The sequence below is a fragment of the Terrapene carolina genome, unplaced genomic scaffold, assembly GCF_002925995.2.
Source record: "Terrapene carolina triunguis isolate 2854851 unplaced genomic scaffold, T_m_triunguis-2.0 Scaffold210, whole genome shotgun sequence".
Classification (NCBI taxonomy): domain Eukaryota; kingdom Metazoa; phylum Chordata; order Testudines; family Emydidae; genus Terrapene; species Terrapene triunguis.
Window position 1 is genome coordinate 1007414 of NW_020664561.1, and position 25860 is coordinate 1033273.

Genomic DNA, 25860 nt, shown 5'->3' on the forward strand with positions numbered 1-25860 from the left:
GTAGTTGGGAACGCACAAGCACTGAATGTGCCCAGGTTCAACCCATCCTCCCAACTCCACTCCATAATGCATAATTTCACCCAAGGAAATTACCCACACTCCCAGCAACATTGTGAGCCCCCAGAGGAATCCTAGAAAGTAAGAGTGTAACACTGGCAGACCAGGTGCCAGCTCATGGCGAGGGCCCAGGCCTCACTGAACACTGACAAATACAGAGTTGGAAACCAGTCTGGCTCACCTGTATGTTAGTGTGGTTAAAATAGATATTAGAGTTATAAGAATGTGTTTAGTTTATACTTTATGAAATGCTTGTAGGATGCTGCATGTATTATCTCACTTATAATATCTGTATCCCATGTAATATTTAAGTATTTATTCTGTAACTATGAAAGTGTTTGCTATGAAACTGGGATACCCCCACCACCATCAGGAGAGAAGCATTACCAAAGTGTGAAATACTAGTGTACCACAAGAGGTGTCATCTCCTGCCCAACAAAAGATATACAGCCACAAGACAAGCCACAGTGGTACATCAGTGGACTTGTTGATTGCTCCCTCACACCCATGAAGAGGTGACGTGCGCAAATGTTTGTCCCATCAGTTTGAACTCAGAGGCAAAGGGAATAAAAATGCTGTTTGGATGGACTCTGAGGGGCAAAGATTCCTAAACATAAGCAAAGATCCCCAGCTGGGTTAGCCCTAAAGAACATATAAAGCTTGCATATTATAGCAGCTATCATAATCTTTTGGCACCTGCTTTAACCTTGTAAATAACTCTTATTTCTTTTAATAAACCTTTAGACAGTTTATTACAGGATTGGCTACAAACATTATCATTAGTGAGAAATCTAGGGTGCACTTGACCTGGGGTAAGTGACTAGTACTTTGGGACTGGGAGTAACCTAAATATTGCTGTGATTTTTGGTGTAAGGCATCATCTATCACAGAGGCAGGCTTGCCTGGGTGACAAGACAGCCCTGAGCGCCCGAGGGGACTGTCTGTGACTCCAAGTTAAGGCTTTTACAGTGGTTTAGGAGTTCACACTTGTTACTTGGTTGATGAAATCTAAGTACAGAACATACAAGGAGTTTGGAGTTCGTGCCTTGTTTCTTAACAGACTGCCCTGAGGTTGGCACCCATATTTGTGAGTCATTCTAGACACCTTGGCAATTGGTACAACTGCAAATCTTTCTGGGTGGTGATAGCCAAGATGGGTCTGATGCAAATAGAGCTGCTGTGTTGACCTACCAGCTGCTGTCAGGACAAGTGAGGCAGACAACTATTTCACACAGCCCATGTCCCTGCAATGGTTTGCTCACTTAGCATAGGCACAGCACCCATATACGCATGCCCTATCCATGCTAGGTTATAGTATACTGGAAACAGTGCTACAGGTTTGGGCATCTCAGTATGAGCATATCAGACCAACTGTGTTCTCTGTTGAATTTCAAGGGCTGGTGTGTATGCAAATAACAGGCATCCTTGTAGGAAACAGAGGTGTATTCCATACTCTAAGGGTTTCACTTTCACACCCATTGCATCAGCAAGCCCCTTTGTGTACATTGACTGGAAATGGACAGAGCAAACAGCGCCAGTAGGGACGCTGCCCAAATCATTCATGCAGCAACCAAATCTGGGGGATGCCAGGGGAGCACATTCATTCTCATAGAAGCTCCAACCACGGCTAGATTGGTCCCAAGTACTTTCGGCTGGAAATCCTTCCAGACCACAGCTGGGAGTCAGACAAAGCCCTAGAATAGAACATGCCATGCCAAGGGAGCTTCTGTGTCAAGATGGGGTGTGTAGGAGAGGAGCTATCATTAGTGGTAACTCCAGGCATTGTATTCACAACAAACAATATTATCATGGTACTCAAGGTTACTGCAGGCAGGGGTGGGTGCTAGTGGCAGCCCTTGGTGCTGGCGGATGTCCAGAGCAGTGCAACATCCTGTTCCTTTACTTATTAAATCTCAAGGGGGGGGTATACATGGGGAGGGAACTGGGCGATTATGGCCATTTAACCTTTGAAATGAAATGTTTGTTCTAAAACGTCTCTCTCACCCTGATTCTCAGGAAATGCAGAGCTAGCACCTACCCCACTAATCTGGTACCTGTAGGATTTCCCTACCCTGATAGCATGAACAGCAGATGCAGAATGCATTTCTCAGGGACATGAGGTCCTTTCAAGAGGCCATGCCTGGGTTAGAAGAGGGCACCTCTGCTGTCCTCTAGATGGGTGGCTTGTCATTCCTCATTGGTCCTGCAGCAAATGCAGTAAACCATATGCTCCTCAGAAAGCAATGCCTCCATTGCAGTGGGAATGTTCACCTACAGCAGAATGCACATTCCAGCCCAGCAGCTGGCACATTGTACTACACAATGTGTTTGGGCTTTCCCCTGTCTAACAGGCTGTAACCAAACAAGGATGGGAGGAATCCAAACCAGGCAAATGCTAAATCCGTTGAGCCTGTCTGAAGCCTAAAAGTGTCCAGACCGGTTCAGTTTTCACTTTGTAATTGCACAGCCCACTATGCTTTAGTGGCAGCTCCTGCATCACTGTGTTCCTCACCTGCATTCCCTGCACTAGGCACATCCCCCAAATACCCTCCCTTTACCAGGCACTTTCCTGGTGTGTGCTCCCATCCACAGATGCATTCCCAGCACACGCTCCCTGCACGAGGAGCCTCCTCATGGAGAACATGGACCTTACTTTTCCCCTTCCAAAATGGGAAAACAGAATCCTCTTTGACTGAATCCACTGATAAACAGGAACATGCCACATCTATCAATAACCCTTGTTCATCCTTTGTCATTCCAGAGTTAGCTTGTCATATGAACTATGGATTTGGTCTGATCTCGGCTTGGTTCCTTCTCACTTTTTTCTCCGCTTATGGTGGTTTTTTAATGTGCAGTAGAAGAAGCCCCACTGCCCAGGTTTTGTTGTGAGTCCAGGTGAAGTGGCTTCAGTTTTTACAGGTGGGTCTTCTGGGGTGGGAGGAGGAGCAGGACGTGTGAGGGAAGCAAAGTGTCACTCTTCGCTGGCTGATGGTTGGAGGAGGCGGTGAATTTCCTGGAAGGAGGGGCGATCTTTCGTGTCTCGTCTCCAGCAGCTGAGCATTAGCTTGTAGACAGGATCAGGGCAGAGAGCAGGTTGGGGAAGGTATGTCTTCAAAACAAAACAGACATTACAAAAGCAGAGAGTTAATGGCATACTTAAACAGCCTGGAAGAAGAGCAAACTCACGCCAGGGAACTTGATTTCCCATTATGGAGGGGCCGGTGCCCATTGTAGTAAAAGAAAGCCAAAGGTCCCAGACTTATTGTGAACTGCATAATGTATTGGGCTAGAGAAATGGGACACTGAATGCAGAGGTTTGATTGTATCCCATTACCCACCTAATTACTACTGTCCTCTGAACACTGGGAGCAGTCAGGATCGTGCTAGGGCTCAATCCTGTGCAGTGCAGAGGGTTCAGACCCAATCCAGCAAAATGCCTCAAACACAGAAAGCACGAGCCACCAAAAGCAGCTAGGGTACAATGGTGATGAAGCCTTTTGCTCCCAGCCTATTTACTCTTTGGCTCACGCTCTAGCTCAGCCTGGGTCTGGGCTCCCAGTGCTGCAGGGGAAGGTTACACTGAATGAAAGTTTGCACTGGAATTTTAAAAAAATACAATGAAAGCAACTTTGTGGACTCGGGAATAAAGTCGGAACCTCCCATTCCATTATAATCCTGATTTGGATACACACACAACACAACCCCACCACACATGCTAACTTCACCAAACCTTAACCCAGATGCCTGAAATTATCATAAGATGTATGCAGTTGCAGCAACAAAGACTGCTGGTCAGAAAACAGAATTTTCATTCTGCAGGAAATTTCAACATTTCAATATTTGTTTTCTTTCCAAATCGGAATGAAAGTCTAAATTTTCCACCAAATGGAAATTCCAAAACATCAAAATGTTTTTATTAAAATGAAATAATTTTACCTTATTGAATGTCAAAACAATATAAAATATTAAATATATTATATTTAATAGTAGATTTATATTATATTAAAATATATATTATAAGTCAAAACAGTAAAGTTGAAACAAAACATTTTGACATTATTGAAATTAAATGAGAAAGCTGAAATGATTCACTTAGAGATTTTTCCAGTGAAAATTTCATCAAAATGAACACATTCCCGTGAAAAGTTCTTATTTTAATGATAGGTTTCCTTTGGAAAATGCAGTATTAGCCAAAAAAATTTCAAACAACTTTAGCAACAAAGTTTCACCAAAAAGATGTTTGCCTGAAATTGCAGAGAGGCTGAAACTTTGACTCTGATGGGTGTGAATCATGCCGAAAATACTCAGCAATGTATGTCATGCCAATGGGTGTTTCCATCTCCAAGCCATTGCTGTGCATGTTGGGTGGGAATTAAGCACACTGAATGCAGACAGAGCACATTAGCAGTGAGCCAGAATGCAGGATACGGAATTTGGGTACAATATACCTGATTAAGTGATACTTTGCTACTGTAGACCGGAAACAAGGGGCATATATTTTTGACAATGAGGGTGATTAACCAATGGAACAATTTACCAAGGGCTGTGGTGGATTCTCCATCACTGACCATTTTAAAATCAAGATGGGATGTTTTTTCTAAGAGATCTGCTCCAGAAATTATTGTGGGGAAGTTCTGTGGCCTGTGCTACACAGGAGATCAGACTAGATGATCAGAATGGTCCATTCTAGCCTTGGAATCTATGAAAAACTAGTGTGCCTGGGGGAGCAATGAAGTATAACTGCTCCCAGAAGGAAGGCACTTGGCAGTGTGGACTGCGATGGCTTCAAGAAGTCAGGAGCCAGGGGAGTTTCTATTGCCAACACAGGTGTAGCTCAGTCTAAGGGATCTGATGGGGGGAGCTGCCAAGGTTGTCTTGGAAATTGTGCTCTTGATTTTGAAAGTTACTGACAACGTAACCCTGTGTGTGCTGGAAGTAGGGTGACCAGATGTCCAGATTTTACCAGGACTGTCCCAATATTAGGGGCTTTGTCTTCTTTAGGACCCTATTATCCCCCACCCCCCATCCCAATTTTTCACCCTTGCTATCTGGTCACCCTAGCTGAAAGGGTCACACTTCCTCTACGTTTCTGGACATTCTCAAAGAACCTAGGCACAGAGAGGGCTCTGCAGGAACCTGCACTGGGCATTTCAGTACTCTCCTTTTTCATCTTTAAAGTGAGACCGACCTTAACGCTGAATTTTCAGCCTCTCTAACATTGTATTTCTGTTTACATTGGAAACTGAAAGTTTATGGAGCTCTTCCTTTGAAGGTTTTGATAGAAATTGCACTTTCAAGCTTAACTTATCCTTAACCAAGCTTTTTTGTGGGCTGGTTATGTTGAATGAGTTCCTCCCCACCCGACCCTGAATTAATTATTTTCTGTCCCTTCCCTGGATGTATTTCCCCACCACATTTCCTACCTGCCGCCCCTGATCCCTGAAGAATTCTCCGGTATTCTCAATGACCTGTTCATCTGACAGCTGGGAATACGGTTGCTCTCGGCAAAAAGTGAAGGTCTCCCATAGTGTCACCCCAAAAGCCCAGACATCGCTGGCTGTAGTGAATTTTCCCTATGGGTTAAAGCAGAGATAGGAAGCTCAGGATTACAGATGTGTGTGCATGCACACAAACACACACACTCTCCCCTGCTCCCCCATAACCAATCCCTTTGAGATGAGGGAAGAGAAAACATTCAGCTGGCAACAACAGAAACCACTGGAGGCACCAAGACATGTTTCCTGATCTTGTTCACATTCAGATTTATTCATGATCTGTGTCATGCTGTCTGGTGTAGCCACAGGCACCGACTTCCCAAAGTGCTGGGGAGTGCTCGACCCCCTGGCTCTACCCCAGGCCCTTCCCCCTCTCCACCCCTTCCCCGCAAGGCCCCACTCCTGCCCCACCTCTTCCTGCCCAGTTCTGCCCCCAAATGGTAGCAGAGATGTAGTAATCTGCCAGATTCCCAAAAATCTCTCAGAATAACATAAGAATGGCCATATTGGGTCAGACCAAAGGTCCATCCAACCCAGGATCCTGTCTACTGACAGTGACCAATGCCAGGTGTTCCAGAGGGAGTGAACCTAACAGGTAATGATCAAGTGATCTCTTTCCTGCTATCCATCTCCACCCTCTGACAAACAGAGGCTAGGGACACCATTCCTTACCCATCCTGGCTAATAGCCATTAATGGACTTAACCTCCGTGAATTTATCTAGTTCTCTTTTAAACCCTGTTATAGTCCTAGCCTTCATAACCTCCTCAGGCAAGGAGTTCCACAGGTTGACTGTGCGCTGTGTGAAGAAAAACTTCCTTTTATTTGTTTTAAACCTGCTGCCCATTCATTTCATTTGGTGGCCCCTAGTTCTTATATTAGGGGAACAAGTACATAACTTTTCCTTATTCACTTTCTCCACACCGCTCATGATTTTATATACCTCTGTCATATCCCCCTTAGTCTCCTCTTTTCCAAGTTGAAAAGTCCCAGCCTCTTTAATCTCTCCTCATATGGGACCCATTCCAAACCCCTAATCATTTTAGTTGCCCTTCTCTGAACCTTTTCTAACACCAATATATCTTTTTTGAGATAAGGAGACCACATCTGTACGCAGTATTCAAGATGTGGGAGTACCATGGATTTATATAAGGGCAATAAGATATTCTCTATCCCTTTTTGAATGATTCCTAACATCCTGTTTGCTTTTTTGACTGCCGCTGCACACTGCATGGAAGTTTTAGAGAACTATCCACGATGACTCCAAGATCTCTTTCCTGATTAGTTGTAGCTAAATTAACCCCCATCATATTGTATGTATAGTTGGGGTTATTTTTTCCAATATGGATTACTTTACATTTATCTACATTAAATTTCATTTGCCATTTTGCTGCCCAATCACTTAGTTTTGTGAGATCTTTTTGAAGTTCTTCACAGTCTGCTTTGGTCTTAACTATCTTGATCAGTTTAGTATCATCTGCAAACTTTGCCACCTCACTGTTTACCCCTTTCTCCAGATCATTTATGAATAAGTTGAATAGGATTGGTCCTAGGACTGACCCTTGGGGAACACCACTAGTTACCCCTCTCCATTCTGAAAATTTACCATTTATTCCTACCCTTTGTTCCCTGTCTTTTAACCAGTTCTCAATCCATGAAATGATCTTTCTTCTTATCCCATGACAACTTAATTTACTTAACAGCCTTTGACAAGGTCCCTCACCAAAGGCTTTCTGGAAATCTAAGTACAGTATGTCCACTGGATCCCCCTTGTCCACATGTTTGTTGACCCCTTCAAAGAACTCTAATAGATTAGGAAGACATGATTTCCCTTTACAGAAACCATGTTGACTTTTGACCAACAATTTATGTTCTTCTCTGTGTCTGACAATTTTATTCTTTACTATTGTTTCAAATAATTTTACTAATAACTCTGGGGATCTCTATCTTCTCGTTCAGTTATTCTGCCTTGTTAGAATCCAAACAATCCAGAGATTAAAGGATCTTTCTTTGAATCCACATTTATAGTTTCTTCACACCAGAAAGCAAGATCATAAAATCATAGGACTGGAAGGGACCTCGAGAGGTCATCTAGTCCAGTCCCCTGCGCTCATGGCATGATTAAGTATTATCTAGACCATTCCTGACAGGTGTTTGTCTAACCTGCTCTTAAAAATCTCCAATGATGGAGACTCCATAATGTCCCTAGGCAATTTATTCCAGTGCTTAACCACCCTGACAGTTAGGAAGTTTTTCCTAAAATCCAACCTAAACCTCCCTTGCTCCAATTTAAGCCCATTGCTTCTTGTCCTATTCTCAGAGGTTAAGAAAAACAGTTTTTCTCCCTCCTCCTTGTAATAACCTTTTACGTACTTGAAAATTGTTATCATCTCCCCTTTCAGTCTTCTCTTTTCCAGACTAAACAAACCCAATTTTTTAAATCTTCCCTAATTGGTCATATTTTCTAGACCTTTAATCATTTTTGTTGCTCTTCTCTGAACTCTCTCCAGTTTGTCCACATCTTTCCTGAAATGTGGTGCCCAGAACTGGACACAATACTCCAGTTGGGGCCTCTCTACCCATGTGAGCTTTTCACTCATGAGGATGAGTGAAGAATGCACTTAGCCTTTTGACCTCTGACCATCATGCATAATTTGCTTTGAAATTAGCATTTTCTGATAAAGTCCTTAAGTCCTTCATTAGCATTTCACAAGATTTCTTGGGTGGGTTATTTAGTCTCAGGATATACACCATGTAAATGTTTGCTTTTACATTATAACAGGAACAGATACGGGAAAATGATACATGTAACATTCCACTAATTTTCATGAAGTTTAAAATCTGAGGACACATTTAACACTTTGATCTACTAACACACAAGTGAACTGGCTTGGGGTTCTGACCTGAGCTGACACCTGGTTTGCCAGCATCACAATCTGCATGTGGAACTCCTATTTGCAGAGGGAGAGAGAGCTGAATGGAATTGGGGTACATAGCTCTTAGAACACCCGTCCAACAGAATTACGTTTTTCTCCAACTCTCAGCTCTTCCCTCCTTCTCCCTCTTTTCACAGATCTTTAGGCCAGGAGGGCCCATCATGACCCAACTCATCTGAGCTTCACAGGTGAGAGGTCCCTGCCTGGAGTTCAATAGCCTGTGACTGAGCTACAGCAGATCTTTCGGAATGAAACCCATTTACCACAGCCCTCAGTGAGCTGCTCCGGTGGTCGATCACCCTGAGCATTAGAAATCACACCTTGTTTTGCTCCATGTCACATGAACAAAACCACTGCTGGGCGTCTCTCTCCTGGTCCAGAGGTTTCATCTCTCCAAGGCTGGTGGCATTAAATTGCTAGGGGAGGGCTCATGCCTTGTGAACCCACTCCCACCAGCAACTCATCAGAGCCAGGGTCTGGTAAGTTTCAGGACACATGTTTGACCAGGCTTTTATTAACTTTTACAACGAGGAGTGTGCAGAAACTATGAGGTGGGTCTGCTACAGTCTCTTGAATTGTACTTGTGTAGGCAATGGGAGCCTTATGCATAGGAGTTACCCTCCCTGGGGACACTTCCTGCCACTGCTCCCTTTGCTTCTGATCCTGGGTATGGAAAAAGAAAAAAGGAAGCAGAACTGTCAGCCCCAGCTGGGCTCAGCACACAGTCATGGTATTTCAGGGAGGTGTCTCTAGTACTCTTCCCCAGCTGGGCTGTCTCGAGTTGGAGGGGTGGGGCTAGCTGGGCCCAGCACTGTCTTTTAACCCCTTCCATGCCAGTGTGGGATTTGTATACCCATCACATAGATCAACACAAGCATTGAATGAGAAATGCCAGGATCTGCCTGTCAGGCTGTGATAAATGAAGTGTGTGCGGGGGTGGGGGAGCTCCCTTTGATGGACACCCAGCCAGCCAGTTAGCTGTAAAATCCCTCTTGTAGCAGTTCTCTGCTTGCTTTACCTGTAAAGGGTTAACAAGCCCACAGGTAAAAGAAAAGGAGTGGGCACCTGACCAAAAGAGCCAATGGGAAGGCTAGAACTTTTAAATTTGGGAAAGAAACTTTCCCTTTGTCTGTTGTTCTCTTGGCTGCAGGGACATGGAGCAGCAATGCTATAAGCAGAAATGCTGAGTAAGGTTTGAACCAGGTATGAAAAATTATCTTCCATACCTAGAAGAAATAATTTGGATAGGGAATGTTTAGTTAGACACAATCAGGTTTATTTCTTATTTTGGCTTATGGATCTCCTCTGTGCTAACCCCAGATACTTTTGTTTGCTTGTAACCTTTATCTGGGGTTAGCACAGAGGAGATCCACAAGCCAAAATAAGAAATAAACCTGATAGCATCCAATTAAACATTCCCTATCCAAATTATTTCTTCTAGGTATGGAAGATACTTTTTCATACCTGGTTCAAACCTTACACAGCATTTCTGCTTATAGCATTGCTGCTCCGTGTCCCTGCAGCCCAGAGAACAATAGACAAAGAGAAAATTTCTTTCCCAAATTTAAAAGTTCTAGCCTTCCCATTGGCTCTTTTGGTCAGATGCCCACTCCTTTTCTTTTACCTGTGGGCTTGTTAACCCTTTACAGGTAAAGCAAGCAGAGAACAGCTACAAGAGGGATTTTACAGCTAACTGGCTGGTTGGGTGTCCATCAAAGGGAGCTCCCCCGCTCCTCTCACCCCACTTCATTTATCACACAGGCTGAGGGGATATTTGGATCACTCGGGCATGGGCAGCTAAAGCTTCAGGTCTGGTTGTCTGACACGAGAGTGTGGTGGCTGCCCAGTTTTCAGACTGTGGTTTTGCAATAAATACCATTGCTGCTGTCACTGTCTGATGGGGTCGGTCTGCTCTCTCTGGACTGGACTGCAGCACCCCAGTTCCCATTGCTGTTCTCTTGTTCAGAACACATGTCCACCTGGACTCACCTATTTAGTTTTGTTCTGTTTTAATATCAATTATAAAGCTGCTGCTGCCTCCACTCTGAGACCGTGAGTCAGAACTGACACTTTATTTAAAATTTAAGTAACAATTCTAATCCCTTGATCCAACCCATGATAACATCCACCTCCCAAAACAGAGTCACAAAACTGACTGGATAGCTCTACCCTGAGCAAGTGGCCTGGTGGCTGGAGCTTTGTTATGCATGCCTGGGCCCTGTCATGTGCTGTGGTGTGGGTGGCAGTGATGTCCCTCTGTTTCACCCTCTGTGGCTAGTCAGAGTTCAGGGCCCTGGAGAAGTAGGAATTCATGAAGTCTGGAATTTTCTATAATGCACTTTTGTTTATTTACAAGGAATGCACAAAGTCCTGCTTCTCTGAGCACAGAAGGCGTCAAGAATAAGAGGAACAGTTTCCCAGCTTACAGCCCCAAGCCTCTTTAGACAGCAGACCCAAAAGCTCCCTCACTAGCTTTTTGCAGGTCACATTGGGCTCACCAGCTATTGCTTGGATTTGTTGTTTTTTGCCTCTGCCTGCCTCTCTCTTTGTCCTTATTTGTTCTCAGTTTCTGTGTGTTCTGCCTTCCCTCCCACACCCAAAACAATACTTTGCAAAAGACTCTACCCACCAGTCCACTCTACTCCTGGGAGGGCTCACAACCCCCTGTTGTCTTGGGGAGTGGGGCTTCTGATTAGCTCATCCTGACACTTCTGGTAACTGCAGGCTGCAGTAATGCCCCGGCTCAGAGGGGTTTGTAATCAAAGCAGTCACTGGTCCCTCTCAGCATAACGCTATCAAAGTGCAGCCAATTGACCCAGGGCATTCTCCTTTTCCTCCTCATTCAGTGCCCGTATAAAGATGTCCATTTCTATGTGACACCCCCTCTCCCCCCATGAGACAGTCCCTTTCTCTCATGAGGCCGCAGTATAGAGACAAAGCCATGCAAATGCAGACTGCTGTCACCCAGTGAACCTGCCATCCACGGGCTAAAATCTCAGCAGCATTGGACACACACTCAGTGCAGCACAACTGTGTGTGGAAGGCAAATGGGACTTTAGCCCCTCACTAAGAGCTGTTCTAACATGCACCAATTTGGGATAATCTCCAAGGGGCCATGAGGCCAGTGAGAATGGACAGAGTGCAGTGCACCCCAGATCCCCTTCCCTCAGCACTCTCATACCTCCAACAGGCTATGGCTGGTGTAGGTGCCTATTATCTTCCATTGCTTCTGGGTGACTAGAGAGGAGAACAGTCTCCACCCTTCCCAGGTAGCTGTCACAGAGCCATGGAGCTGGAGGGCTGGGATTAAGTGGGAGGTGACCTCAAGTAATGAGCTCACTTGGCAAGGTCCTGTCTCAGGGATAGTCTTGCTGCAGGCAAAATGCCCCTCAGGAGGCAACCAGCTGCAGTCCTCGCATGGCAGCCCAAACAGGTAAAGTACCATCTAACTGCTGTAATTATCAAGCTAGGCCTTTAGCTGCACCCACTTATTGACAAATCTACAGAAAAGCAGCACCACTCTCATTCAGATCTAAGCAACACACCAAGGCCTGGTCTACACTAACACCCCAATTCGATCTAAGGTACGCAACTTCAGCTACGTGAATAACGTAGCTGAAGTCGACATACCTTAGTTCGAATTTACCGCGGTCCACACGCGGCAGGCAGGCTGCCCCGTCGACTCCGCGGTACTCCTCTCGCTGAGGTGGAGTACCGCAGTCGACGGCGAGCACTTCCTGGTTCGAATTATCGCGTCCAGACCAGACGCGATAAATCGAACCCGGAAGTTCGATTGCCAGCCGTCGAACTACCGCAGTAGTGTAGACATACCCCAAGAAAAGATACTGCACATCTCTCACACAGGGACCCAGACATGCTCCAGTCCTTCTGTAAAGAGAAACTACGCTCATGGGGTAGGCCCAACCACAGCTCCATCTTCCCCTTTTCTGCCCCACACTGCAATGCCTCCCCATGGTGGGACTGCTCAGATGTCACTAGATTACAGCAGCATCTGAGCGAATGCCCTGGACAACGCATGTAAACACGGAGCCCCCGATTCCATCCTGCCCCTTGATCAATCAGGAGATGGCGGCAGGCAGTGGGCACTGAAACCCATTCCCCATGATCACCCAGTGCTACGGAAAGGGGCCAGGTCCCCACAATCTCTCTCACTGGTTCCCCTGGCAGTTGCAAAGTCTCCACTTACCAATAAAATACTCTCCCAGGACATCCAGCGAATAGGGAGCACGGCCCGCCCCTGGATTCGGTAGTAGTCTCCACTGTACAGGTTCCTGCTCATGCCGAAGTCTGCTATCTTGATGGTGTAGTTCTTACCCACCAAGCAGTTGCGTGTGGCCAGGTCCCGATGCACAAAATTCAGAGAGGACAGGTACTTCATGCCAGAGGCAATCTGAGTGGCCATGAACTTCAGGTCAGTGTAGCTGCAGAGACAGGGAAGGCCAAAGGAGAGGTGAGGCTGCTGAGCAGGCCTTGAGCCACCTGGGTGTGATGTCACCTAAACAGGAGCAGTTGGACCTCATTCTCGGCAACTCACAGCAGCCTGCCCTTGTACGATGCAAACCCTGGGGCAACAACCTGGACACCAACAGCCTACAGCAGAAGCTCCCATGGTAATTGCTGGATGTATCATGGAGAGCAGGCCCTGGCTAGATACTGCACTGCAGTGGAAGGGCCAGTCAGGGCAGGAGTGCCCTGACAGTGTGTCACTGGCAGGGCAGTAAGAAATGAGCATGGCATGGATGGCAGAGTGGCCTGGCCAGATTCCTACTGGGCAGCAGCTCCTGCTTGTCCAAGCCCCAGCTACCCAAAGGTTTGGCACATCCCCAAAACAGGGCAACGGCACAAAATGCTGGAGTCACCAGGAGAAGCCCAAGAAATGACAATGAAATAGGCATTTCCTCCTGCATGTGCTTTCACCACCTCCACCTGGTCACACTCACTCTCCCTACCCCCACCCAGCCACCCCCCACTCTGCCCCAGCCCCACCCAGCCCCTGCTCTCCTTACCTCCACCCAGACACACCCTCTCCCCAATCTCCTCTCACTGCCCCCATCTGGTCACACTTGCTCTCTTCACCCCGCTCAGCCACACCTGTCCTCCCTTTCCCCTCACCCAGCCACACCTACTCTGCCCCAACACCTATTTAGCAACACCATTACTCCTCACCCAGGCGCACCTGTTCTCACAACCCCACTCCCACCCAGCCACACCTGCTCTCATGACCCCTCCCCCACCTGCTCTCCTCTACCCATCACATCTGCTCTCCCTGCCCCTACCCAGTCATATCCTCCCCTTTCTGCATCCCCCACGGTCTTGCCCTTCTGCCCCACCATGCTGTGAGAGTGGTAGAGTCCTGTATAGCTGAGGAGCCCCATGCAGGAGCGGAAGGGCTACCTGACAATGGGTCCATTGCTGGCAGGGGGGAGCTGGGGCTCGTGGCGGGATAGGAACTGATTGAGGTCGCCGTTCTCCATGTACTCAGTAATCATGCAGAGAGGATCGTCGGTGATGCACACTGCCAGCAGCCGGATGATATTGGGGTCCTTGAGCCGTGACATGATCTTAATCTCCTTCAAAAAGTCATTCCTTTCAGAAACAAAACCACACAGACACACGTGAGCCCACAGGGACAGGTATCCGACACGTGGGCATACATGGACAGACCCAGAGACACACAGACAGAGAGACATGGACCCCCAGGGACAGATGGACAAAGGCAAAACATGCAGGGCACTGGAGTTAATGATACAATGTACAACAAGGGAAAGTACCACAGAGAACAATTTTCACAGCAAAGTATACTAATACTCATGACAGATGTTAATGGGAAAATATTGCTAGCCTTTGCCATGTGGCACCAGGCTTTAGGGCCTGGCAGGTCCATCTGGATCAGCAATCGATAGTGCACACTCAGGGACTTCCCATGCAAGTTGGTTATTCACAGAACGTACTCATGGCCTGCGTCAGAGGTGGTAACAAATGGCACACAGGCAACTTGCTCTTCCCAGAAACCTTAGCTAAGGCATCATGGCTCTGACACCAAAAGGCAGCTCTCTCAGGCCGGTGTCTCTTGTGGACCATCCTGGAGTCTCACTAACAAGCACTCTGTTCCCTGTTCCTGCCTCACTTCCTGGGGTTTATACCCGGGAAACCCCTTAGGCCCTGGCTGCTCCCCTAGGATCACATGGGCCTGGAAGATGACCTGGCCATTACTCTCCAACCCCACCCCTTCAGACAGCTGCTCTGCAACACAAAGGAAGCTCTATAAGGTTTTGCTGCCCATTGGACAAAGGAGGGTGCTTTGACTTCCACAGCTCCGCCATAGCTGCCGCTGGACAGGTTCCTGCATGGGTCCCATCAGTAAGGCTAAGGGGGGAGGGATAGCTCAGTGGTTTGAGCATTGGCCTGCTAAACCCAGCGTTGTGAGTTCAATCCTTGAGGGGGCCATTTAGGGAACTGGGTTTTTTAAGAAAAACAAAACAAAAAAAAACCAACTATCTGGGGATTTGTCCTGCTTTGAGCAGGGGGGTTGGACTAGATGATCTCCTGAGGTCCCTTCCAACCCTGATATTCTATAATTGAGTCATGAATATTTTTGGTAAAAGTCACAGGCAATAAATAAAAATTCACAGCCCGTGATCTGTCCATGACTTACCCAAATACCCATGACTAAATCTCTACTTCTGGGGCCCTGCTGCTCCAGGAGGCCCCTGATGTTCCAAGGGGGGCCCCTGATGTGGGGGGCCTGCTCCAGTGCTGGGATTGACAGCCCCCCAGCAGCTGCTCCCAGGGACCGCGCTCTGGATGGCCTCCAGGCATCCCTGGGGCCACTGCTCCAGTCACCCTGGGACCACTGCTGCCTGGGCAGTCCCCAGTGTACTCCCAAGACCACTGCTCGGGTACTCCCCAGAGCCAGCCACACCGGCCACTGTTCCAGCAGACCCTGGAGCCAGCTGCCTGGGTGGCCCTGAAGTCAGCCGCACCAGCCGCTGCGGAAATCATGGAGGTCCTAGAACGTCACAGAATCCGTGACTTCTGGGACCTCCATGAAAGAATTGCAGCCTAACCCATCAGTTTCATGAGCCAAGCACTAGGAAGCCAGCCTGATCTGCGGCATACCTCCCAACATTTGCAGGGGCTGAAGTGGGACAGGTGCTGCCCCCTGGGGGCTGAGAGTAAGCCTGCCTCCCACTTACCCCACAGTGGTGGCTCCTCTCCTGCAGGGCTGGTTGGGTTCAGCTCCCTATGAGGGGCATTGTGACCTGGTTCCTGGCACGCAGGGTCGCCATGCCACTCGTTTGTATGTGTCCTGGCCCCTCAATGAGGCGGGGAGCCAAGCCCAGCTAGACCTATGGGACAGGAGCTGCTTCAGCTGAGCTGGAGGGTCACAGTGGGACAGTCCTGTGAAACCTGGGACTGTTGGGAGGTCTGCTGCAGAGCATTCAGGTACAGCTACGCTGGGAGGTGTAATCCCCAGCTCCAGCAGGTGTACACATGCTAGCTCTGCTCAAGCTCACACACTAAGAGATAGACATGTGGCCACAGCAGCACAGGCAGTGCTTGAGCTAGCCCCTCAAGTGTGATCCCATCCTCAATCTAGCCATGTACTCGGGAAGCTAGCTTGAGCTACCATCCATGCTGCCATGGCAACACTGCTACTAACACGCTAGCATGTAGCTGTCTATCTGAGCTGGGAATTTCACCTCCAGCTGCTGTGTATATGTGCCCTGAGCGCCCTCGTGATCCAAAATAACTCATTGCACAATGGAAGTGCCTGGGGCAGAAAACCTTTCCGGGCCCTAGGAATGAAAGGGACAAAGATGGGAAGAAGAGAGGTTAGCCTCACTAAGGGGCAGAGTTAAGGTTATGTTGGTATCTTAACTGGGCATTTCCAGACTTCCAAGTGTTTTGGAGCTTTTGAAATTTCCTGCAAATTTCCTGGACTTCTTTTTTAAAAAGTTTCTTGATTTTATTAACTACAACATTCTTGTGTTTTCCCTTTAATTGCTGATCCATGTTCTCAACCCTAAGTTCAGCTTCACAGAGTTTTGGTCTAGGTAGGATACATATGCATGCAGCAGGGACCTCACACTGCATGACCCCAGCTTTTTGACTGTAACAGACACCTGTGGCTGCCTAGAACTACCTGGCTTTCCCTGTGTTGAAGCCCATGACTACTTGGGATTTCATGGCAACAATGGGGACAGCAATCAGGTCCGCCTGCTCTAAATGCATAGCCCCCTACCACTTGAGCTAAAGGAGACTCTCCAGTTGCTGTATAAGGCCTCTGACACAGGTCTGATTGCAAACTGAGCAGTCCTGATTCCAAAGTAGAAGGCAGTGGTGACAACCGCATACTAGTCAGATAAATAATAATAATAAAAGCTAATATTTTAAAAGTTCCACTGTTTCCCATGCGGTTGAATGGTCCCTCTTTGGTGCATACTTTCAACCCAATACCATTTTTTAATGCAAAATACGGGACTTGCTGTAGTGAATGAGGTCACTGGCCCAACTAGATTAGACCTCCTTCAGGTGGCAGGGGGCATTGCAAGCCACTCAGAGATGCCCCCACAGACACATGGCCAAGGATGCCATGAGCCACTCAGTCCCCCTCCCCCATGACTGGGGGGCCTGTGAACTCCTTGGAGCTTGGCCTAACCTGACCAGACCGTGCTTCTTGGCATTGAGAGCAGAACCTATTGCTGAGGGTGGCAGGGCTCTTAGCAGAAGCCCAATGGGGTGAACTTGAACATGTGTAGTGTTTTAAAAATCAAACCTGCAAATGTCAAACCATGGGCAGCTAGGGAACAGCAGAGATGGGGGACCAGAGTCAGGCGCTGGGTGCGGATAGGCAGGTGGGGGAGCAGATACCCAGGAGCAGATGTAACAGGAATGACTGATACTTGATTACATGGTTATGAGCATCAGAGGGGTAGCCATGTTAGTCTGTCTCCACAAAAATGAGGAGTCCGGTGACCCCTTAAAGACTAACAGATTATTTGGGCATAAGCTTTCGTGGGTAAAAACCCCCACTTCTTCAGATGCATGGAGTGAAAATTACAGATGCAGGTATAAATATACTGACACATGAGGAAAAGTGAATTACCTTACAAGTGGAGAACCAGTGTTGACAAGGCCAATTCGGTCAGGGTGGATGTGGTCCACTCCCAATAATTGAGGACGAGGTCTCAATAACAAGAGAGGGAAAATTGCTTTTGTAGTGAGCCAGCCACTCCCAGTCCCTATTCAAGCCCAAATTAATGGTGTTAAATTTGCAAATGAATTGTAGCTCTGCAGTTTCTCTTTGAAGTCTGTTCTTGAAGTTTTTTCGTTGAAGGATGGCTACTTTTAAATCTGTTATTGAATGTCCAGAGAGATTGAACTGTTCTCCTACTGGCTTTTGTATGTTACCATTCCTGATGTCTGATTTATGTCCATTTATTCTTTTACATAGAGGCTGTCCAGTTTGGCCAAAGTACATGGCAGAGGGGCATTGCTGGCACATGATGGCATATATTGCATTTGTAGATGTGCAGGTGAATGAGACCCTGATGGTGTGGCTCATGAGGTTGGGTCCTCTGATGGTGTTGCTAGAGTAGATATGGGGACAGAGTTAGCAACGGGGTTTCTTACAGGGATTGGTTCTTGGGTTAGTGTTTCTGTGATGTGGTGTGTAGTTGCCGGTGAGTATTTGCTTCAGGTTGGGGGGGCTATCTGTAAGCAAGGACTGGCCTACCTCCCAAGGTCTGTGAGAGTGAGGGATCGTTTTCCAGGATAGGTTGTAGATCGTTGATGATGTGCTGGAGAGGTTTTAGCTGGGGGCTGTACATAATGGCCAGTGGTGTTCTGTTATTTTCCTTGTTGGGCCTGTTCTGTAGTAGGTGAGTTCTGGGTTCCTGTCTTGCTCTGTCAATCTGTTTCCTCACCTTCAAGTCAGTGGCACTGCTATGGGTACCCACATGGCCCCACAGTATGCCAACATTTTAATGTCTGACTTAGAACAACGCTTCCTCAGCTCTCGTCCCCTAGCGCCCCTCCTCTACTTGCGCTACATTGATGACATCTTCCTCATATGGACCCATAGGAAGGAGGCCCTTGAAGAATTCCACCTGGATTTCAACAATTTCCGCCCCACCATCAACCTCAGCCTGGACCAGTCCACACAAGAGATCCACTTCCTGGACACTACAGTGCAAATAAGTGATGGTCACATAAAGTACCCTATACCGGAAACCTACTGATCGCTATACTTACCTACATGCCTCCAGCTTCCATCCAGGACACATCACACGATCCATTGTCTACAGCCAAGCCCTAAGATACAACCGCATTTGTTCCAATCCCTCAGACAGAGACAAACACCTACAAGATCTTTATCAAGCATTCTTAAAATTACAATACCCACCCAGTGGCGTAGCCAGGTTCTAACAGCAGGGGGAGCGAACAAATAAAAAAAGGCGCCACCCGCTGTGAAGCAGCGAAGAAAAAAAAAAGAAAAACCCAAGTCTTGCTGATGAAGTCTGAAAAACCTGCCGCCGAATTGCCACCGAAGACCCAGAGCGACTGAAGCATCCGCCGCCGAAGACCCGGACGTGCTGCCCCTGCTGGGAAGTGCTCCCGAGTGAGTGTAAAAATTAAAAAGGTGCCACTTTTGGGGAATGTGCTCAGTGGGAGTGGCCACTCCCCCTGCTCCTCCCCAGCTACGCTACTGTACCCACCTGGGGAAGTGAGGAAACAGATTGACAGAGCGAGACAGGTACCCAGAAGTCACCTACTACAGGTGACTTACGTAAAAGAATAAATGTACACAAATCAGACTTCAGGAATGGTAACATACAAAAGCCAGTAGAAGAACAATTCAACCTCTCTGGACATTCAATAACAGATTTAAAAGTAGCCATACGTCAACAAAAAAACTTCAAGAACAGACTTCAAAGAGAAACTGCAGAGCTACAATTCAGTTGCAAATTTAACACTATTAATTTGGGCTTGAACAGGGACTGGGAGTGGCTGGCTCACTACAAAAGCAATTTTCCACCTCGTCCTCAATTATTGGGAGTGGACCACATCCATCCTGACTGAATTGGCCTTTGTCAACACTGGTTCTCCACTTGTAAGGTAACTCACTTCTCCTCATGTGTCAGTATATTTATGCCTGCATCTGTACTTTTTACTCCATGCATCTGAAGAAGTGGGTTTTTTTACCCATGAAAGTTTATGCCCAAATAAATCTGTTAGTCTTTAAGGTGCCACCGGACTCCTCATAACCATGTGATGAAAGGCTACAGAGTTACACCCACCCACAAGGGGGCCACATGCAACCCCATCTCCGGCATTTCCTGACTCCTCAGTGAATTCTCCTAATGCTGCTTTCGAATGGAATTCCCTAGAGTTTTAAAAAAGAAATATCATTCCATACGGCGTAAGTCTTTGGCGTCACCAGAATGCCCTGTGCCATGCAAGGGGAATGCTCAGAGCAAAGCCCTTGCTGCCTCCATTGTGTCCCTTGCTAAACCGTGTAAGGATGACATTTCAAAAGGGTCTAGGGAACACAGCAGACTTGAGTTGCTTTTGAAAATGGGACTTAGTCTCCTGTTACCCAGGGCCTGTGTGTATTTTTTCTGAGTGAGGCTCAAGCTCACGGTACATACTGAGTCGTCAAACTCCACATGACCCCAATACCTGGCATTCTTGTTGGCATCTGCTCGCAGCATTTTCACAGCCACCAGGACAGGTTGGTTGGAGCTGACATCCAAAGCAAAATCTTTGTCCAGGAACTTTTCCATTCCCTCCACTTCACAGAGATGAACCTAGAGGGGGGCAATGGGTAGTGTTTACCTTTGCCATCTGGTTCTCTGTTTCCTGAACCTGGGACTTCCTTGGGGGTCAAATCAGAGCAACTCATTCTTACCCTCAAACCTGAACCAAATCAGACCCTTAAAAATTCTGGTTGCCTACCCCGGTCTAAACCATCCAAGACAGATGGCTGTCCGTCCTCCTTTTGAAAACCTCCAGTGAAAGAGCTTCCACAACCTCCCTTGGCAGTCTGTTCCATTTTCCTGCTGCTCTTATAGATAGGAACCCTTAAAAATTCTGTTAGCAGTTATTTTCAGTTCTAATAATTCCCATGGCTGTTTTGCCAGCTCTAGGTCCTAACAATAATAATACCTGGCAAAGAGTTACTGATTTATTTTGTTTTATTACACTACAAGCCCCTATGCACTCACCCAGGGCATTCCCTATGCCCAGAAAAACAAGGACCTGGTAGAGTGCTCTAAGCAAAAGCATGGATGACAGTAGCTGCATCTGCAAGAAAAGGCCATACAACCTTCCGACAAGTCAACCACTGCTGCTACTTGATCCTCAGAATGCAGCCACGGAGCTAATATGACCCACAAATTGTAAAGTGGAGTAAGAAATGGTGGGCACAGACCGAAGCCAAGGCAGCACCACATATGGCAGCAGCATAGTCCTCTTCTGGAAACTGGATGTGACACAACGGGGACACCTCACTCTGCAAATCTGCTCCCCAAGAGTGTTACATTCTGTCTGATGACCAAAATAAATCTTTACTGCCTTTCACTCCTGTCGGTGCCAATACAACCAAGCCTGAGTGAGCCAGAACCAGCAACAGAACTGTTTACTCAGATCCAATCAGTCACAACCGCATCACCCTCCCTGAAAACAACGGGATTCCACAGCTGTCCCCATGGCCATAATTTAGTCTGAAGAACTAGTGATAATTTGGAAATGGAAAGAACCCAGCTTGACTGGAAGGGCCCAGGCTGAGTTTACATGAGGTGTGTGATCTCTGTGCTTCCTGAGCACAAATGAACTCTTTTGCTAGTTTTGACAAGGCCTTGTGGGAGCTATACACTTTCAGATAGCATCAACTGTCAGTAACTCTATTGAACTGCTACATAGCTTTGTTCTGCTGAAGCAAAATGATTCCACAGACACCACGTGCCTAGTACGTTCGTCTCAGCTTTTACAACATGAATTAAACACGTTTGAAATAAAATTCATCTCCTGGGCTCTGTTCTGGCATTGGCACAGATGTCCTGGTGCTAGGGCTGTGCAATGCAGAGAGACTACAAAGGGAGGCCATGTGGAGAGGGGCTCCAGGCCCGGAAGTGCACAGAGGATGATGTGTGCGGAGTCACTAAGCTCAAATCCCATTGCAGGACATGTAAGCAGCACACAGTTCCCAGGAATCTCAAAGAGGGATTCATTCCCATCCTAAATGTGTCCCACACACTCTTTGGAGCAACATCAACATTAGACATGGTCATAACTGTTAGAATAGCTACTCTAGACATAAAGTGAAAGGAATGTGAGTCTGCCTTCCAAGTGAGGTCACTGGAATTGCTCTACCTCAGGCTGGGTCTGAAGGGACGTTTTCTAGTTTTCAGCAACCACAGGGCTGCTCTGTGTCAGATCAGGACAAGCCCCACCCAAGGCCCCCGCTACCGATGTTGACAGAAACACAGACAAATCTTGAGAGCTCATTGGAATTTTTGTCCCTTGGGAAATTCCAAAATGTGTTTTAATCCTGAATCAGGACAAATAGTCAAAATTTTGACATATTCTGACATATTCAAAAGAACCTTATTGAAACATTTCATTGTGATAATATAAAAAAATTAAACAGAACAAGGAAGTTGCAATGAAATGAAACGAGGAAATTAAACAAAATGCCTCCTTTTGAGTTTGAATCATTTTGAAAATTTTCAATCAAAAATTTCATCAGAATTGACACATTCCCTCAAAACATTTTGATTTTGACAAAACTGCATTTTCCAACAGAAACCTGTTCCAGTGAAACTTTTTTGATCTACTCTGGAAATCATGCTTTGGCAGAAGCCGTGGAGAAAATAATTTTTGGCAAATGCAGTTGGAAAATAGTGCTTTGATGGAAAAGGAAGCTATTTAGAATTTCACTTCATCATTTTGTTTTTTTCCCAAAGAAACTTTAGCACTATTCTCATTTTTATATTTGAAATTGAATATTCATGCTATTGCTATTGAGTATAATTAGATAATTTCATTAAAAATGTGGAATTAAATGCAACATTTTATATGAGCAAAAAATGTAATAGATTCATAGATCTTAGAACCATAGGGTTAGAAGGGACTGCAAGGATCATCTCTTAACCCCCTGCCACGATGCAGAATTTGTTGTGTCTAAACCAGGGGTCAGCAACCTTTCAGAAATGGTGTGCCGAGTCTTCATTTATTCTCTCTAATTTAAGGTTTCGCGTGCCATTAATACATTTTAACATTTTTAGAAGGTCTCTTTCTATAAGTCTATAATATATAACTAAACTATTGTTGTATGTAAAATAAATAAGGTTTTTAAAATGTTTAAGAAGCTTCATTTAAAATTAAATTAAAATGCAGAGCCCCTCCCGACCAGTGGCCAGGACCCGGGCAGTGTGAGTGCCACTGAAAATCAGCTTGCGTGCCGCATATGGCACGGGTGCCATAGTTGCCTACCCCTGGTCTAAACCATCCAAGACAGATGGCTGTCCGGCCTCCTTTTGAAAACCTCCAGTGAAAGAGCTTCCACAACCTCCCTTGGCAGTCTGTTCCATTTTCCTGATGCTCTTATAGATAGGAAGTTTTTCCTGAGATTTAATCTAAATCTGCTGTGCTGTAATTTGAACCCATTGCCTCTTGTCCTGCCCTCGGTGGCAAGAGAACAATTTTTCTCCATCTTTATGGCAGCCTTTCAAGTATCTGAAAATTACTGTCATGTCCCCCCTTAATCTCCTCTTTTCCAAACTAAACATAGCCAGTTCCTTCAGCCTTTGCTCATATGGCTTGCATTCCATCCCTTTGATCATCTTTGTTGCTTGCCTCTGGATCCTTTCCAGTTGCTTTACATCTTTTCTATATATTGGTGACCAAAACTGGACACCGTACTCCAGATGAGGCCTAAACAGCATCAAGTAGAGCGGTACAGTCACCTCCCGTGATTTGCATGTTACGTCTCTGTTAACGCAATCTAAAATTGCATTTGCTTTTTTTGCAACAGCTTCACATTGCTGACTCATGTTGAGATTGTGATCCACCACTATTCCCAGAGCCTTCTCAGCAGTGCTGCTGCCAAGCCAGTTTTCCCCCATTCTGTATTTGTGCATTTGATTTTTCTTCCTTACGTGTATCACCTCACATTTGTTTTTGTTGAATTTCATTTTGTTGTCGACAGCCCAGTTCTCCAATTTACCAAGATTCCTCTGAATTTTAGCTCTATCCTCCAAAGTACACCTCTACCCCGATATAACGCGACCCGATATAACACGAATTCGGATATAACGCAGTAAAGCAGTGCTCCGGGGGAGCAGGGCTGCGCACTCCGGCGGATCAAAGCAAGTTCGATATAACGCTGTTTCACCTATAACGCGGTAAGAGTTCTTGGCTCCTGAGGACAGCATTATATCGGGATAAAGGTGTATTGGCAATCCTCCCCCCCCAGCTTTGTGTCATCTGCAAATTTGATCAGGATGCTCCCTATTCCTATATCCAGGTCATTAATAAAGATGTTAAACCACACTGGGCCCAGAACCGATCCCTGGGGAACCCCACTTGAGACCTCCCTCCAATCCGACATCATTCCATTGATAGTTACTCTTTGTTTGCGGTTGTTTAACCAATTATGTATCCACTTAATAGTAGTTCTGTCGAACCTGCATTTCTCCACGTGGGACTGTGTCAAAAGCCTTGCTAAAGTCCAGGTATATTATGTGCACCGCATTCCCCCTATCCACTAAATCAGTTACCCTGTCAAAGAGGACATCAAGCTGGTTTGGCATGATTTGTTCTTGGTAAATCCTGCTGGCTGGTAGTGATCACCCCTTTATCCTCCAGGTATTTGCAAACTGAATGTTTCATACATTGCTCTAGTAGTTTCCCAGGGATCGAGGTCAGGCTGACCCATCTGTAGTTCCCTGGCACGTCTTTTTTCCCCTTTTTAAAGACTGGCACTATGTTAGTCCTTCTCCAGTCTTCCGGGACCTCTTCTGTTATCCAGGAGTTTGTAAATATTATTGCCAGTGGCTCAGAGACTTCAACTAATTCCTTCAGTACCCTCGGGTGATTAGCATCCAGCCCTGCTCATTTGAATGAATTTAAATTGGTAAGAAGATCTCTGACGTGTTCTTTACTTATCTTGATCTGCATCCCTTCCCCTTTATTGTCTATGGTAACTTTGCTAGTCATCCAGTCACATGTTATTTTTTAAGAAACAACTGAAGCAAATTAGGCATTGAGCAGCTCTGCCTTCCTATCATCTTCTTTTATCAGCTCAAGTTCTCCATTGAGCAGCGGACCAACACTGTCCCTGATCTTTCTTTTTTGTCTGACATATTTGAAGAACCTCTTCCTGTTGTCTCTAACATTTTTTTGCCAGCTGTAACTCATTCTTCACCTTGGCTTTCCTGATTTTGTCCCTACATGCTCGTGCTATTCCTATGTATACTTCCTTGGTGACGTGCCCCTCCTGCCATATCCTGTATGTATCCCTTTTGGGTTTTAGATAGCTGAAAAATGCCTTGTGCAGCCACATTGGCTTCCTGTGGCTCTTATCTTTCCTCTGTGTCAGAATAGCTTGATGTTGAGCCACTAGTATTACATTTTTTAAGAACTGCCAGCCCCCTTCAACTCCTTTTCTTCCTAATTGGTCTTTTTCTCTGAGTCGGCTGAAATCCACTTTTTTGAAGTCCAGTGTCCTCGTTTTCTCATGTTCTCCTTTCCATAGGATCTTGAATTCTATCCAATCGTGATCACTTCCTCCCAACCACTTTTATGTTTGCAATTCATTCATCCCTGTTCATCAAAACCAGATCCAAAATGGACGATTCCCAGTTGCTTCTTCAACGTTCTGAATCATAAAGCTGTCTCCTACACACAGTAAGAATTTGCAGAACGTACTATGTTTTGCTACAATAGTCTTACAACAGATATCAAGGAAGTTAAAATCCCCATACTAGCTTATGTGTGTTAGCGAATCTTGTTACCTGCTTGTAAAATGACTCATCCACTTCCTCTTCCGGATTTGGTGGTATATAATTAAGGCTAGGAGTATGTTATGGAGGTCGTGGAAGTCACGGATTCCGTGACTTTCCGTGACCTCTGTGACATTGGGGCCTCTCAGCAGTCCAGCCGCTGCAGCAGCAGGGGAGCCAACCCAGCTCCCAGCCCTGCAGGGTGGGGGGGATCCCCTGGACCTCCCCAGCTCCCAGACCTCCCCAGCCCCTGCAGGCAGCGGGGGAGCCTCAGAGTTCCCCAGTTGCTGCCGCCAGCAGGGACCCCACAGATCCCAGCCCCACAGTTCCCAGTCGGTGCAGG

At 46.5% G+C, this 25860-nt stretch overlaps 1 protein-coding gene across 1 annotated transcript in view; it reads right to left on the bottom strand.

The window, feature by feature from the left end:
- Nucleotides 1–2847: 2847 nt before the first annotated feature.
- The window catches only part of LOC112117798 (discoidin domain-containing receptor 2), a 112808-nt gene continuing 89795 nt past the window's right edge, over nt 2848–25860 (bottom strand). Inside the window, exons 13-17 of the mRNA XM_026655520.2 lie at nt 20194–20321; nt 13903–14094; nt 12695–12929; nt 5481–5630; nt 2848–3166 (exon numbers count right to left, since the gene is read on the bottom strand). Of these exons, the coding sequence (XP_026511305.1) occupies nt 3029–3166; nt 5481–5630; nt 12695–12929; nt 13903–14094; nt 20194–20321 (843 nt within the window). The 3' untranslated portion in view covers nt 2848–3028. The remainder of the gene's footprint in view (nt 3167–5480; nt 5631–12694; nt 12930–13902; nt 14095–20193; nt 20322–25860) is intronic.